We start from the raw sequence: 17,919 nt of genomic DNA, 5'->3' as shown, positions 1-17,919 counted from the left end.
GCACTCCAAAAAGCTCAAGACGTACTGTGTTCAGTGACACAGTTCATGACGTACATTAATTCTGAGTTGGGTCATGGGCACTCAGGGCTGCAAACTTAATCAAGAAATGTGACGGCTGTATTGGTTTTCAATGGGGGCAAAACATTACAAGGGAATACTAGACATCATCGTTAAGGAAATCTTTAGCAGCAATATGACATGTAGCAGCTGCGAGGAGAAGTAGAGAGACAAAGAGTGTAGCACAAACACAGCATCCAGGGCCAGGCTGACATACACCCATAAGTTCAGAAGTCTGGTGGGATTCCCAAAAATGAACGAATTAATAGGTTTGTATCGTTCACGAATACTCCAAGGATTGTCCCACTAATGCAGACTAACAGTACAGACAAGCACACCACTTAAGCAGAAGCAAATAGCCAGGCTTTCAGGCTTCTTCTGAAAGAAGACTCCGAGCTCAAGAAACGAAGCTCTTCCAAAAGCCTATTCCACACCTGCGTCGCGAAATAGGTAACCGACCAAACCCTGGGGACCACAACAAAACAAGACTGCGAGGAGTGCAAAGCTCTCTTACGTAGGGACGTAATGTTTCTGTCTACATACCAGATACTGAGGGTGGTCGAGAAGAGGGCCCTATGGGCCAGAAATAAGCTTTTGTATAACATTCTCTTCTTTGTTGGCAGTCAATGCAATAAACGCAAATAGGGCAACATATGTTTCCTGCATGGAAGTTTGAAGGTGTGACGTGTAGTGGCATTTTCGACAACCTGAAGCCTGTTAATTGAATAATTTGGGAGACCCAGGTATACAGCACGTTAGCATAGTCTACCTAGAGGTGATAAGAGCATGAACTACCGTTTTCCGAGAACTCAATGGAAAAAGGCAAAGAGATTTTTAAGGCTCTCGACAATCCAAACATCTGCCCACCACTGCAGAAACCTGCGGTTGGAGGGACAACTGATTGTCCCAAAAACACACACCTAGTTTCTTCACAACCGTCAAAGGCGGAGATGGACACGGGGCTCTCTCAGAATAGGAACTTAACAATCAGTCCATATGGGAGAGAACCAAACAATAAAATCTCAGTCTTATCCATGTTACACATAAGATGACTATCATGGAGCCATTCAAAGATTGCCTATAGGCAGGTCTTAACAGGTCCACATTCAACTTCAGACCCCCTCTCGTCAGCGTAGGTCACAACCTTAAAATAAAATGATTCAACCATGAATGTCAAAGGGGCCAGATAGACGTCAAACAAAGTAGGACTCAGTCAGGAGCCCTGAGGCAACCCTAACCAAAAGGGGCTTCGCCACTGAGGAGAGGGGGCTCAACCACACTGATTCATTTAATCCAGTCTAGGGCTTAGCCCCGACCTCTAGATCAGCAGGGAACTGTGATAGGATGACATGAGATACAGTACTGAACACATCGGAAAGATCAAATAAAAATAACACAGCTCTCTGTCCTTGATCTAGTGCCAGTTTACTGTACTCTGACACTTTCAGTAGTACCATCTCTGTGTTATATTTAGGACAAAATCCGGATTGGCTGAAATGCAGTAGTTTATTAGTCTCAAAATAGTCCAACAGCTTCTTATATATCAGTTTCTCTTGCATTTGTGATAGCTCTTGAAGAAGTGAAATAGGTGTAAAATTTGACAGTGTATAAGGGTCCGCAGAGGGTTTTTTTAAGAAATCGGACTGGTTTGGCCTATTTCCAGACTAATGGAACTGTAGCTGTTGATAAAGAGATGTTCAAAAGCCTATTCATAGTTGGATTAACCACCTGGACCGCAAAACCCAATGCGGCAGAGGGATAAGGGTCAGCAGGAAAGACAGACTTCATTTCCAAAATAGCAGTTTCAGAATCCTCTAAGGAGACGGAATTAAATTGGAGGAGCGAGCAATGCCTAGGGGCAATCATAATGCCTCTTGACAAGTTATCGCCTTGTAAGGCAGGAGACAGGCAAATTATACTAGATTTTAGAAATGTTCTTGAAAAACACAGATAATTTATATCACGGCTCCTGAGAAGGGGAAAAACTACTACTGCATGAAGGAGGCATTAGAAACTGCTTGACAATTTTAAACATTTGACGTGGCCTGTTGGCAGCAGATGGGATTTGATCTAAAAAAAAAAAACTTTCACTAACTTGATCGTTCAGTAATATTTCCTCAAAGTTGCATTAGAAATTTCCTTGTCCCCTAACCTGTACTGTCTCCGTCACGTTCTCTCTGCTCTTTTACAAGTTTCCTTTTACAGCGTGAGAGCTTGGTAAACCAGGGAGCCGAAGGCCCACGAGTTCGGGCCTTCCGAATCGGTGGAAGATCTAAGGTATTGGCAGCTGAGAGGAACCAGTTGTTAACTACATCTGCACTTGAGTCATAAACAATGGATAGGAGGCCATTAATTCACATGTTTCAAAAAGAAAGGCGACCCTATATAGGAAGTTTCTTACAATACCTGAAACAAAATATACTCCCTCCCTAAAGACAGAAGGTTTTCTACTAAGACATTGGTTAGTGAAAGAGGGTGGTAGAGCTTGTTTGTAGCGGTACATCGCATCAGTCTGCATCAAGTCAGTTACACACCCCACATGTGAGTTACAAACACTGACTTTAGGATAGACAGAGAACTGAAGGTGATAAAGGTTTATATAAAAGCCACTCTCACTGTAGGCGAGAGATTTACCCGATTTAAGAATGGTATCCGGATAAGGCTTGAATGTACACAGAAAGGGATATGAACATCAAGGATAGTACATTTTCTGATGATTTAAAAACATTATTAGATATTTCACAGCTACAAATGCCATTAAACCTGGATGGTTTGCATTTATCAATATTATTAGCACTAAAGTTGTATGGGGTTATAAGGGTTGCTCCTCTGCTGCTTCTATGTGGACCCCTAAGAGCACATACAATGGGTAGCTATATCATGCATGTTCCAGTGGATCGCTCTCTCCCGCTCCTGGGTAGAAGCCCTCCTGATATACTAGGCCTCATCCTAAAATGGCCATTACCATAGGTTGTCGCTCTGCTGCTCTTGGGTGATGCCTCAGAGCATATACTATGACAGGTTGCAGATCCTGGGTAGATCCCAGAGCACATACTATGGCTGACTGTATAATTCCCATTCCTATGCGCAGCGCCTCTGTTTGGCCACAGAGAGCACATACTATAATCAGTGGAAGCAGGCACACCCACGGGCATCATCTTTAGCCACTGGACTCTTCGCAGAATTCATACTCAAAGTGGTTAAACGAGAGGCATGTGAGGATATGCATGTGTTCGCACATTTTTTCCAAAACACCTGCCTATGTTCAGCTACATGACTGGCAGCACAATTTGAGCAGTCTCTATCATACACGCACAAGAAAAAACGTCACTCGTTGTCCACAGGGCAGTCATACTCAACCATCCTTCACCAGTTTCTAACACTTAAGCATCCAATCCCTCACTCCTTTTCCCTTCAATTTCACTTGTAGGGGTAATGACAAAAGATAAGTAGACAACTTGGTCCACATCAACCCTAACAAAACCTATCACTGAAAAGCACATAACAGTGCCACACTCTTCAATTCAAAGCACTTTCACCGATTTGCTGGTTAGCCCAACCTGCAAATACACTTTGGCACATCATCAGGGGTATGAAGCGCTATGTAAATGCAACTACAATACAATACTGCACAGCAGTACTTCCAGCTCATCTTTTGTCTTGTTGGTGTTCTCCCATACCATGCACCTAGCTATGTAAACATGTGTTGAAAAAGATTTGTACAGTTCTTTATAATTGTGTTTCAGTGTTCAACACTGAAATAAATAATACCTACTTGAGCATCACATTTCCCCCCACGTAAGCAGTCAAGCCTTTTACCCTTCATTGTGCCAAATAAGAGCATCTAGAAAAGGTAACGGACCAATTTTAATGTACATAAAAGGAAGGTGATCACCCTTCTCTAAGGGGGAATTTAAATAAGGTTATACTTATGTACATATCAAATACATCGTATTTCTTATCTTCCCATCTACAGATTTTTCATCAGCTACAAGTACAAAATCTGTTGTGCTGGTGAACAACATCCAATAAAGTGCACTCTGTCAGTTCTTCCAGCAATACAAGTCTAAGATAGATGTAGCTGCTGCAAACAGTGAATAACGAGGTATTAAATCCTAGCCTGGTCATATTAAGTGGTCTTTCCTCAACCTTCTTACAAATGCTAATGTGACGGCCTATGCACGTCTTCAGGTCAAGTCGCCAGAAGATGCGATGCAGATTCCACAAGCACAATTCAGGTAGATTCTAGGCTCATCTCAAGCCTAGAAGTCTCAAAGAGTACCATCTTCATAAGTCCCAGGGTGCATCTCTGACCCTTTCTTTCAATCTTTCTGATTTACGCAAGACATAGTTTCGGGAAACTTGGTAAATGCACTGTAAGTCTGTAATAATATTACACGTTTTATGCCTTCAAAAGGGTCACAATTGACCTACCACCATGTATCCAAATACATTTATTAGACTACTCAATATATGTGCATCTGCAGATCTTTTAACAAGTATTAATCCCTTACATAATTCTTCACAATCAAGTATGACAAACTATAATTATGCTAACAATTCAGTGTATTCATTGTCATACTGGGGTGAGTGTCTGAAAGTTTCAGCGCTCCGTTCATCATCTCCTTGTGTTTGCTTTGTTCGCCCTAAGTTGGCAGGGTAAGCCCAGACGTGGGTCCCTTGCTCACTTTGCCACTGGATTCAAGCTAGCCTGGCTGATGAGGGCTATTAGCCCGAAACCGGTCCTGGGATGCTTGTTTCCGGTCCACGGAAGACATGGCTTGGCAATTCGGGCTGGACTGTTCCCATGAGGCACAGGCAGAGCCAGCTTTAGGGCAGTGTGACTGGTGCGATCGCACTAGGCGCTGACCTGGGGAGGGGGCGCTGGCATCATGGGGGGGGGGGGGTGCTGAGTTTAGCAATAACTTGTGATTAAAGAGATGAGGGGCACTTTTGCCCAGAGGTTGCGAAAGAGAATCTGAGGAGGCAGTCACGGGGTGTGGGGGCACCAAAAATAAATATCGCATCGGGCGCCACCAGTGCTAAAGCCGGCCCTGGGCACAGGGTCAAGACTGATTTGCATATAGCTGAGTCTGAACTGGGGTGGCGAAGTGAGCTAAAGAACGGTGATGGATTAAACCCAGATCTGTGACTGGGGGTGAGTGTCTGAAACGTTTCAGCGCTCCGTACATCATCTCCTTGTGTTTGTTTTGTTCGCTCTAAGTTGGCAGGGTATGCTCAGACGTGGGTCCCTTGCTCACTTTGCCAGTGGATTCAAGCTAGCCTGGCTGATGAGGGCTATTAGCTCGAAACCGGTCCCAGGATGCTTGTTTCCGGTCCAGGGAAGACATGGCTTGGCAGTTTGGGCTGGACTGTTCCCATGAGGCACAGGGTCAAGACTGATTTGCATATTGCAGAGTCTGAACTGGGGTGGCGAAGTGAGCTAAAGAACGATGATGGATTCAACCCAGATCTGTGACTGGGGGTGAGTGTCTGAAGTTTCAGCACTCCATCATGTGCATCATCTCCCTGTGTTTTAATTGTCATACGTATCAAAGGATTTCCTTTAGATAGGAGGTGGGGGACTAGGAGCTGTATGAGAGGTCCAGTGCCCGTGCGCCTTGGTTAATGTCAAAAACAAAAATTAGGGCTGCTGTTCCTAAAGAAAAAGAGGAGATATCGACTGGTTGTGCAGGACTCGGGAAAATGCATGGTGGCAGTCAGCAGGACTGTTTCATGTTGCCCTCACACATCCCAAAGGGATATCATGCTTCATCATAGGGCTATTGCTCCTCGTTGGGCCGGTGCTGCAATGCCCAACGGGTCCCCCGAAGGGTTACTTAGGCGGAGATCTTTTATTCGTATGCTGTATGATAAATGCAAGTTAGAGTCCAGGTGGAGTTGTATGTCATGTGTGATTATGTAGGTTAAAACTGGTCAGGGAGGCCACCAACTACTTTTAATAACTGGACCGCCCTGTCAGATTAAAAACCTTTATAGGTAACTGCTACCAATGGGGTCATAAAGTACCTTGGTAGTCTGATGTGAGTTCCCTCTTCTGGGTCCAACTCTAGTCAGTCAACATGTTTCGCATCCCTAGTGGTTAGGAGGATCCGTGGCACTTCATCAGGAAGATTCACTCACTATTGTGACCCTTCGGGGGACCCGTTGGGCATTGCAGTGCCAGTCCAAAAGGTGCAATAGCCCTATGATGAAGCAAGACATCCCTTTGGGATGTATTTATTGTCATAGCCATCTTTGAAAGTCTATTAACTGAGACCCTCGCCTCGCACTGACAAATAACTTGAATATTGACACCTGAAACATGAATTTTGGAAAACTGCTGAGTTCATAAGAACCTCTTTCCCATCAAAATATTTGAAGGCCACTTTTTGTAAAGTTGCCATGTTTCTTATGATGTAACCACCACTCCTGCTTGTTAGAAGAAAAAAACCTCAGGCCTATGTGACCCTACTCTAGAAACGTCTCAAATAGGTTATAAATATATTTAACATACACCCCCTGGGAACGCTCCTTTCCTGGGCACTAGTAATTTTTAATTAATGCATTTTGCAGAATCAACCTATAAACAAAGTACCTAAGTTTACTTTTGACAATTGTGATACTCAAATGTCAATATTCTTGCACTTGTAGCTCTAATAAAATTATGTATTTTAGGGAGGAACATGACCTTTTCTCCTTAGTAAGAAACTGTGTATACAAAGTATATAAAAATACCTTTTTGACAGGGGTGCCTATTAGGGTGGGATGTTAGGCCTCATGGGGAATTGAGGTACTAAATGGCTCCACTTCAACATTCAAACAAGATATGCTACACCATCTGTTGGCAAATCAGTTAATTGTTTGACAATTAGATCCCAATCTGGCTTTAATGCATGAACACAGTCACGTAGGGAATGACACAGGCTGTGTCTCTGTACAACCTGCCTTTTACTTTGCCCTGTTCTTGTACATCAGGCTTACAATGCTGCAGGCTGCAGACACTGCACAGTTTGTGCACGTTTGTGTAATGCTGTGTTGTCATGCATAAGTATGTTAAAGTCAGACCAATTGTCGTTGCCAATGGTTTTTTTATTTCTCTAATCCTACATGTGCAACTAAATTTTTCAAATATAGTCTCAGTTTGGAAGTTGTTTCAACAAACACGACCTCTTATATGCAATGAATACCAATAGTCCCCTTCAAACAGATGTATTTTTAACATGTAAAATCACTACACAATCTTTATACTGTAGTTTTTACAATGCAATCTGCAAAATAGAAAGTGCACTTATTCGAGTTACAATATAAATGCATCAAGGCTATCTGTGTCTGGTTTGGATGCAAGCAGCACCCTGTACAGCGCTCTGCTGCCTTTCGGAGAGGTTTGTGTGACGTAAATATCACATACATAGACACTTTGTTGGAAAGAATATTGTGGACAGCCTTAGTCGGGCTTCTTTTACGAAGACAACTTGCTTTATTCACTATTACTGAGACTATATTTTCATTCAACAGAACTGAAATAAGCCCCGCCAGATGGCTTTTCAACAATCGGAGTCACAGTGGTTGCACAGTTGGGAACCTTTCAGCCTTGGGTCTTCATGCTGAAATCGTTTAGGACCGAGGACCACAGAACGTGAGGTCTCAACCTTCCGCCAACTGCGTCAGCTGGAGTAGACCCCCGCTCTGTCACATCAAGGTTGCCTCTAAGCCAACGTCCGCCAGAAAGCAACCTTAAGAGCTCTACATATTGCGCCATGAATAAGGATGAAGTAAGATAATTGCTGTTTGGTAACAATATTTTAAAACCACAGGCCATGGACAAAGAAGTAGGACTACATGCTGGCATTAACTTTTGACACAGAAAATGGACTTCAACGACAGCACCCTTCAACAAAAGAGCAGGAGTGTACACTAGGTTGCTTTAGGGCGTGTCATAGATTTCACGTCATCTAATAACAGGCTCAACTGAGAGGCCAGTCCCATATTTTACTTTGTAAGTTGGTGATTGGCCACCATAATATATGTCTCCCAACAACTCGAGAGCTCTGACATTTGCAGTAGGTGAAGAAATAGATGAGAGATCTCAAATTGTTCCACATCACTTGCTCTTTTTTAGTATGTATTATGGGACATAAATCCTTTATCAAAAATCCTGTAAATAAAACGTTTTGTAAGTTAAAACTAAGAGGAGTCATGGAGCAGGGCCTTGGGTTCTCTCATGGCTACGTGAAGGCTTTTGCTGCTCCAACTGACTTTTTGTAGCAGGAGTGCGAAAGGCCACCCAAGATGGAAGTCAAAGATTACTTAACTAGGGTAGGGGCAGAAGGGGGCATTTCAACAGTCAGGGGGAAATCTGTCAAAATGCATTTATTGAAAGACGATGGGAAGGTAGAGGAGAGAAATAGATAAATATGTAATATTAATCATTGACATTTACTTTCGCATGGAAGAAACGATAAATCATTAAGGGCTTTTGATTCAAAATCAATATAGCTGTGATAAGGTAATATCTCTGTTTAAGGCTTGACGAACTCCCTTCCTCACACTATGACCTAATGAGAAAGAGCAACAAGAGAGACGGCCTATAGAAGAGTGAGTGGCCTGCTCTCTAAAACTGGGATAGGTATTTAATTTGCTGTAAAGTTTTCGGACCATGGGACTCATGTAAAACAACGGTACTGTCCTGGCAAACAGAGCGATCTCATCACCTTTGCCGCTGAAGCTTCTTGGATGACTTGCCTCATAGCCACGCTGAAGCAACTGTTGCAACCCTCTCTGAGTAAGGTTCCTGATTAGGAAACAAAGCTCTTTTTCAGTTGTGCCAATGGACGGTTTCTTAACTGTTCTTGCATGGGGATCAAGGCTATTTGTTCGATATTGTCACAGGTTGGGGTACCTTTCACTGGACAAACAAAAGACATGCAACATAGTCAATTAACATTCAGGACCACATCATTAATGATTAAAACAAAGGTAAGCAATTGTATTGCAAAAATAAGGATTTAGTGTATATCCTTTTTAATTAGGAACATTTTTAAATAAGCAATCCGACTGGAAGAGTTAGATGATGATACAGCCATGGTCATCAATGCTAAAATGTTATCATTCGGTCTCTAGCCTTGTGCATAATGCTGCCCACACCTTTATATTGACAGAATGAGACCAGAATGACATGTCACACCTGAGACACACCAGGCCTGTTCTGTGGTCCTCATGCACTGGCTCTCTTCACTGTCAACACCTGATGAGCGCGCTTGGAGGCGGGGTAGGGAAGGATGTAAAGAATGGTGCTTTTCTCAGACGACAGAGCGCTCACGACCCTTCCATTCCTTGCTCTAGATTAAGTTTCATGTTTCAAGCAGCGGTGTTGGAACATTGTGAGCAGATGACGCGGCTTCCTCTGCTGAGCTACCCGCGCTTGTTAAACACTGATGCGCGTGAGCGGTAGGTCTTGTCATCTTCCTGTCACTTCTTTCAGGGCACAAAGGAAAACGGAACTGGGGCTTCCTTTCTGCTAGGTGTAGAGAGCTAAGCCTTCACCCTGTCGACTACTGACTGTAAGTGCAAGGGATTTACAACCTGCACCAGCAGGTAAATAAACAGGCTGCTCACTGGAGGGGAATTAAGTGTCCACCCTCTGACAGAAAGCCAATATCTTACAAATGGGGCTGTGCGGTCCTGGTTGCCATAGGCATCTGCATGATGCTCTCTAACTCCGATTACTCACTGTTCCCCCAAATGCAGTTTGTTACTTTGACTCTAAGTGGCTTCCGCTAGTTTGTTTCTGCATTAGGCATGATAAATGAATTTCAGAAAGTCTGATAGTTACGGATTAAGCACATAATGGACAGAAGAAAACTGTTGCCACCTGCTGAAACCGCGAGGTTAGCGTTGGGCTCAACGACACTCACCCACATAGGCTTCATCATCCACCGGCAGTCGATACGACATGCAGAAGTATGTATCAGACTGGAAGACACAAAAAAATAGAGATAGATATTTTAAAGAGATCTCAATTTTATTTGGTACATCAATATTTGCCTTTCTTTCATAGAAATGAGAGATAAAGGATGTACGCATTCTTTCTTCTGTGACAACAAACAAAATCTGTGCAATACCAACATTTTAAAACTATGTAATGTAATGCAGTTATTTGTCCTCATGAATTCTCCACAAAGTATAACCAACTTTCATGAAGCTTTCAAACATTCTTTTATTTAAACTATGAAGCAGGGTCTGGCAATGTGTGTTGCTATACAGAAACACTGTAACTGGACATGTATTGCTGCTTATCACACCCACACATGACCCTCAGAAAACTGAAGGCATATTTTGCTTTGCAAAAGTATTAACCTTGATGTTAGTCAATCTCACAAGATCAACAAGCTCAAACGGTTGAATTTGAATCACCAGGAATCATTACTCCCTCAGGTTGCACACAAGTTGTGGCAAAATACAACCTCTAAACAAGTTGGACCCCTTACCAGAAATGTGCCAAACCATTATTAATTTGACTATATAACAGCACTTTCATCTAAAGTACTTGTAAAAAAAATGAGTTTTAAGTTAAAAATAATATGAATCCTGTATATGTAATGTCTACAATTGTCTTTTGCTGGGAACCAAGCATACCGTTGTAACACTTGACTCTCTCAGGGTAGCGAAGTAGAGCAGTCCAAGGCAGCGTGGGCCACCAATTCCAATTTGCTGGCACACAACAACGTTCAATAAATTATTGTCCCTTCAGTGTACTTTCTTTTAAAAAGGAAAATTACTTTTATTACATATACTACTAAACACTATGTATGAAATCACAAATACATACATCTGGTAAATTGAAAGAACTTTGGTGGCATCCTCAAGTCATATTACATCCCTAGTGGGTGCTAAACCCCATAAGCACAATACTCTCCCAAATATATCAGATACAGCATCAAAATATAAGAGGGCCTCTTTTTTGTTTTTAGAAGGCAGGCCTACAGGCTTTATCAAGAGGGTGACCACATCAATATATAAGGCAGGCCTATAGGGTTTGTCAAGGGGCCACCACATCAATATTTACAAGACAGGCCTACTTTGTCAGGGTGCCACATTAATATATTAAAGAAGGCAGGCCTACTTGCTTTGTCAAGGGATCACCACATTAGTAAAACAGCCACCTATCATGATATCACCAATAAAACTAATTGGAACAATATTCATACTCAAATGCAATTATTAGAAGTATAGGCATTGCAGTGTTCAGAAAGCATTGCAATTTAAAACAACCATTAACAATAAGTCAGAATCTTTCTTTTACACTCTTCAGGCCACATGATGCAGCCACAGGTCCATCCACCATGGTTCCTCCTCACTCACAAAGTGAAGAGCATACAGCTCCAGCTTAGAGAGCTTTAAATGTAAGCAAACGTCGCCTGGAGTGCTGTTCACTGGGCCCCAGGAGCTTTTGGGTTATCTCTCACAATAACCCTACAAAGAGAGCAGCTGCACGCCTGCAGAAATTAAATACTCCTGCTTGGTCATGCCCCTGCCCCTCCTTGAGGCATCACAAGAAAGGAATTAGGCAAATTAATGTCGGCTGTTTCCTGTCCATTTTTGCAACCTCGCCAAACGATAAAGCTGGTTTCTTCTAATGCCTGCGCTCTACATGGGTGGGAAACCAATGACTTGTGTACCCGCCCTCCTCCAGACACAGGCATAGGGGGGCAGAGATGGCACCAGTCATGATGCAGGGGCTTTGGCCTGCCCCAGGAGCCCTCCCTGCATCAGTTTTTAGTCACGAGGGGATGGGGTTCCCTGGTTCAATATTAACCGCCCCAGGCACCAAGGGATGGAGTCACAGGGCCCATGCATACCCCTTTTCTGAGCAAATGAATTAGTAATTGAAAAATTGTTGCATCATTCTCCAGGGGCTTGGCCCTTGACAGGAGAAACTGAGGGCATCTTGGTTCAGCACTATGCACCCATTTTACTTTGTTTGCAATTTAAAGCAAGGCCTATCTTCAAGTGGCCATATCACCAGCTCCATAGGGTAGGTTCTATCTTTGACTCGTTTTGCTCTTTGTGGCCAAGCCTAGCTACCAAAAGCCTTTTCAACAAGCCTCCTGGCCTCTAAAGGGATGCATTTTGAAAGGAACAGTATTTTCTGAATCCTTTCTCCAGCCTTCTCCTCTGCCTGGCTCCTGGTGCTACTCTCCCGCTGGTGGAGGCTTTTTGCCCAGTCCTTTCATTACTAGCCAGCAGAATACTCTTCTTTCCGCACTTCCCAGGCCCCAGGGACTCCTGGCTGTCTTGCACTGCCTCTGTCGGGAAGCAGTGGAGTACAAGTCTTTCGCTCAACTGGTCTTAGGAGGCATAAAGGGACCAGCGTCACTGGCCTGCAGAGACCCATACTAGTCCTAGGGATAAGCTGGAGTTAAAGTCCTTAGTCCCACCTTGCAAGACATTGAGTGACTTCTCCTTCCAGCTGGGCATCTTCTCAGCTGTCGTCACTTCCCAGGTCTAGGATCTTCTCTGTCTCTCCTTTGCTCAGGGGATTTTAAGAGGGGGGTGAAGTTTTTGACACGAGGCCTGGCCAATCCTTGGATGCCACATCAACCCGCAATCACTTTACCAATTGTCCTCCACAGCATTCTGGGGCAATCCATCAGGGAAACACAAGTTTTCAATGGTAAGAGCACCTATGCGGGCCTCAGGTACGCCCCTGGCTCATATCACTGCCAGATCCCTTCACACCAAAACTTCAACAGCAAGCCCTTCTCGTGTTGGGATTAGAGGTTTAGGCTCCCTCGTTTGTTCCTGCAGTGTGACAAACTGATTATGTGATGCAGAATTTCCTCCCCACCACTTCCTTTTCCAGGAACTGAGTCAACAACTGTTTATTGCTTTTTTTGTGTGGTGAGGCCTTTGTTCCCTATACTGGGGAGTGGAGTAATTAACTTGGCCCAGCAGTGGGGACAAAGGCCTGGAATTTGATTAAGAGCTGTGCCAGGGAAATATGACAATTCCTGATGTCCCTTAAGATGTGAATTTAGTGTTTTGGGAACTGCCAAATCAAACTCAGAGTGCATGCTTTAACACAGGTTGAAACCTTGCTGGACTGTGTAGGCCTAAGTAGAGCAAAACTGCACTTTAGGGCAGATTTTGCCTGTATGTATAACACAGTGAAAGCACTACTTCCTTTCTAATAAATCCTACTGATCTATTAATTGATGCCCACTAATATTATAAGGTCTACCACAGGATAGTACCACTACTTCCAGAGACCATTCTGCACCAGGCTACCTGTGTGTAATTACCTGATAGCGATCGATTGCAGTCTTGAACGCATAGCCCGCATGCATGCGCACACGCATGTGTACAAGTGTTCATGGGTACCCAACCCAGTGCACCTCATACTAGCTGTGCAGCACAGGCCTGATCTTGAAAAGCGGATTGTGAAATTTAACATGCTCAGTCCAATTAATGTGAATTTACTGTGAGACTCAGGAAGTGAGATCCCCCCATGGTAAAAAAAGTATTACAAAAAAACTGGCAGTCAGACAAAATATATTGGTGGACTAAAAGGTGGGAATCTATTTGCTACAGCAAAGTACAAATTGTAATAAATAGCAAGCAAAAAAATCATCATCAGCAACAACAAACATGAAAAGCCCAACAAGGGTAAAAAGTGGTTAGACATGTCAACAAATTAATCCTTCAGACTTTTATTTTTAAATGGTCAACGAAGAAGATAGCTTTAATGTGTAACTTCAGAGATGAGTGGAAAAAGGTACATAAAGGTAGCACAAAATAAGCTGAGAATGACAAAGACACAACATAGCAAAATAGAAGAGATCCAGATGGCAAATCAACAGATTCAAGATACCAAAAATAGAGAGATGCTAATAATTCAGTACACCTAAATACAAAACAAATAGTGGCATGAACATTTTTCTCCCTAATGCATTCAATGATAATGTATTTATAATCAGAGAGATCCAGAAAGAGAAAGATGTTCTATCAATTTTGGAAGCGAAAATTTGAAGTAAACACAACAATGAGAAAAGAGATAGATTAAGAAGGACATGGTCAACTAAACTAACTGCTTAACAGAGATGGTGAACAGCAGAATGTTAGATAAAGAATAAATAAGAGATTCATAAATGAGTTGTGGTCTTGTTACACAGGAAATACCCCAAAAGGTAAATTGCTGCTTGGTGGGAACTAAACAGTATTCTATTTACACTCTAACACCAGTGAAGAAAATCTAACTAATGGGCTAATTGCCCTGCATTTACAGCAGTCAATGTTATAACACTGGGGAAAACATTTACTGATGTCAGTAAAAACGAATATTGCTGTCATAATATGTTACGATGACACAGATGGATGGGGAATGTACAGGAAGATAATTCTCATCACTCCTACCTGCATACTCTAGGAGCTAATTATGATTTTTAGAACCTTGATGACCAGCTCAAAGTGGAAAATATTTTTGATAGTAATGCCCCACATTTTCAGTGGTATTTTGTTCTGTGATGAGGCACATGCTTTATTCAAATTTAGTTAACTTGTTCCAAGACTATTATACCATGCAGCTGATGGTTAAAATAGACATACTGGTGCATATTTATTTTCCTCAATATTTACTCTTCCTCACATGTGTTTACCTCACTGCCCGTCGGATATGTTTCGTACTGGTGACTGATGATGATCTAAAGCAGTAAATAAGACCCACTCTGGGACTATTTCTCATATAGGAGTACTGTCATGAAGGATGTGTCTTTCTAGTAACCGGTTTAAAACCAGTATGTATATACTTTCTCATTTTTGCCTGAAATACAAAAGTTATGATGGACATCTACAAGAATGTCCTAACCAGCTCAGATAATTCACAAGGCCCAGGGCCAATTATAATATACAAGGGATGTCAAACCCAATATGGCCCTGAAAAAAGACTTTGGATTTCTCTGTTTCAAATAAACTGACTTCATCTCAGAACACATTAAAACATACTTCTATTATTACTTACTGCAATGCATACGTCCTGTAATTCTAGGACATAGCTAAGGAGTATTGGCATAGTAATAGGATGACACCACCTCTGGCCAGGCTCTGTGCCCAACTTCCCACAGGCGTCCAACCCCTAGCTATGCACCCAGCTCATTGCATGCGGCCAACTCCTACTACACATGGCTGTTGGACTTGGCCCTTTTTGGCTAAAGTAGCCTAAACGTTTTGCTTTCCTCCTAGACCTTTTTTTTCTGATATAGTGTTGCCAACTTAGATGCTTTGGGCACTTTGCCACTGCTGATCAGTGTCACAGTGCAAGTGCTCCCTGGTAATGGTAATTGGTTGTCCATGATTGCTATGTTTGCCTTACTAGTAGAGTCCCTACTAAAGTGCATTATGTGTGCCAGGGCTGGTAATGCAAATGCTACTAGTGGGCCTGCAGCACTAATTGTGCCACCCACACAAGTAGCCTTAAAAGAGAGAACTCAGGCCTGCCACTGCAGTGCCTGCTCGCAGTTTGTTAAACTGCCATGTAGTCCTGACAAGTTTACCCACTTGCCAGGCCTTACCCTTCCCTTTCTATGCACATCAGTGCATGTGAAAGGTAGGACATTTACTGAGGTGTGTACCATGTCCTGACAGTGAAATAGTCTCCATTTCGTTTTTCACTGTTGAAAGGCCATCTTGCCCATAGGACAGAATTAGGAGGCTGTGTAATATGTTTTCCAGCCTATCTTCCCAAAGACTTAATATGGAAAGATGAAGTTTAGTGTGCCTGGACTCACAATGTAATAACACATCTTTTTATGAAAGTGGTTTTTGCATTGTGTGTTTAGAAACTACTCTTTTAGAAGTGGCTGGGTTTTTGTGCTCTAACATTTCTGTGTGTCTCTGCTTGGTTGTGGATTGACTGTCTGGATTTGAAAGTGATAGGATCTGGGGAATGTCTTGACCCAGGGCGAGGAGGTGAGACAGAAACAGGCTGACCTGCATCTGGAGTGTAGGGGGGAGGAGTAACCCCTAGAGGTGAAGAAGCCTGGGTTGCTGCCATAAAACAATGGACCCATCTCCTGCTGGGTAATTGAGAATCCAGACCCCCACTAATCAAAGGAAGGTGTCACTGGCAGGGAGGCACACAGAACTGGTTAGAACAGGGGGCAGTGCCCCCCTGAGCACAAAGGCTTCAAAGACATTTAGGGGTATAACTATGAGAGCTGAAGCCGCTGAACTTTGGAGAAATGGATTGATCAAGACTGAAAAGGATCGAACCTACTTCGTGGTCAAGAAGAACCTCTGCCAAGGAAGAACCAGCTGAAGAGACTGAAGGAAAGGACTGATCCTTGCTGTGTGTTCTGGGGCTGGCCTGCAGTTTGCTGCTTTAACCAAGGAGAGGCTAAAGGGACTTTGTTGTGTGCTGTGTCACCCTGCTTGAAAGGACTTTACTGTGTGCTGTGTCCGGAAGTAACTAATCCCCAAGGACCCGAGGTGAGCTGGCTCCCTGTTACGGAAACTCAGGAACACAAAAGTTTCCAGGAGTGTCTCAGCAACGCTGTGTGTGTGTGCTTTTTGCAGCCTGAGACCCTTGTAAGAATTGCCCTGTGATCGTGGGCATCTGGAGTCAAAGCGAGTCTCAGCCACGCTGTGTGCGTGTGCTTTTTGCAGCCTGAGCCCTTCGTGAGGATTGTCCTGTGATCGTGTGCACCTGGAGTCCAAGTGAGTCTCAGGGACGCTGTGTGCGTGTGCTTTGTGCAGCCTGAGACCGCCGTGAGGATTACCCTATTATCGCGCACACACGGAGTCCAAGTGAGTCTGAACAACGCTGTGTGCGTGTGCTTCTTGCAGCCTGAGACCTTAGTGAGGATTGCCCTGTGATCGTGCACACCCAAAGCTCAGGTGAGTCTCAGCGACACTGTGTGCGTGCGCTTTGTGCAGCCTGAGACCTTCGTGAGGATTGCCCTGTTATCGTGTGCACCCGGAACTCAAGTCAGTATCAGCGACGCTGTGTGCGTGTGCCCTGTGGCTGCCTGAGATCTTTGTATCACCAGCGGCCCGGACCGGCAGCTCCAGAGAAGCTGAGCCGCCGGCCCGAGCCTGCCGTTGCCAGAGCGGGACCTCGAACCAACCCCGTCGAGAGAGGGCCCGAGTTCCACTGCCCGGAATCCACAAAGTTGCATCGGAAGCCCAAGTCGCGAGGAGAGGAGAGCGAGGTCGCACCCCCCAGGTAACGTGTCACCGCATGGGGCAGGGTGCGGGCTCAGAGAGAGACGCTCTTGGCCTCTCCCATTCTTGCAGCACGAGCCTCTGCTTCGGCTTGTATCGCAGCTCTTACTTGACAAGGAGTGGCAGTACCGGGGCCGGAGTGCGGAGCTGCACTTTGGTTTACACAATACCCGTGTTAGGGGCATCTGTTGACGGAGAGACCGTGATCGGTGCTGGAGTGTATTACACATTGCATTATTTCTGCATTACGGACTACCTGATTAGTGTATTACGCATTGAATTATTTCCGCATTACGAACTACCTGATTGTTGCATTACGCATTGCATTATTTCTGAATTAAAAACTGCCTGATTGTTGCATTACGCATTGCACTATTTGTGCATAACAAACTACCTGATTGTTGCATTACGCATTACGTTAGTTTGCATAACGAAATACCTGATTGTTGCGTTACGCATTGCATTATTTTGGCATTACGAACTGCTTGATTGTTGCATAACGAACTGCATTATTTTTACATTGCAAAGTGCCTGATTCTTGCATTACGAACTGCATAGCATTGTATTAGGGCTGCATCGGATCATTTAGAATTGCTCACGATATCGCCAGAACTTACAAGGGCTGGCTGGCTTAATAATCGG

At 43.7% G+C, this 17,919-nt stretch overlaps 1 protein-coding gene across 9 annotated transcripts in view; it reads right to left on the bottom strand.

Annotated features, from left to right (window-relative positions):
- The window catches only part of PAM (peptidylglycine alpha-amidating monooxygenase), a 1,234,044-nt gene that overhangs the window by 671,644 nt on the left and 544,481 nt on the right, over nt 1–17,919 (bottom strand). For all 9 annotated transcript variants that reach the window (XM_085632559.1, XM_085632564.1, XM_085632562.1 and 6 more), the window contains one exon: nt 9,975–10,032. In XM_085632559.1, coding sequence (XP_085488685.1) covers nt 9,975–10,032 — 58 coding nt within the window. The remainder of the gene's footprint in view (nt 1–9,974; nt 10,033–17,919) is intronic.

This window comes from Triturus cristatus, chromosome 2_1, assembly GCF_964204655.1.
Source record: "Triturus cristatus chromosome 2_1, aTriCri1.1, whole genome shotgun sequence".
NCBI lineage: Eukaryota > Metazoa > Chordata > Amphibia > Caudata > Salamandridae > Triturus > Triturus cristatus.
Note: the sequence above shows the minus strand (reverse complement) of the source record. Positions and strands in the feature narration are given on the sequence as shown.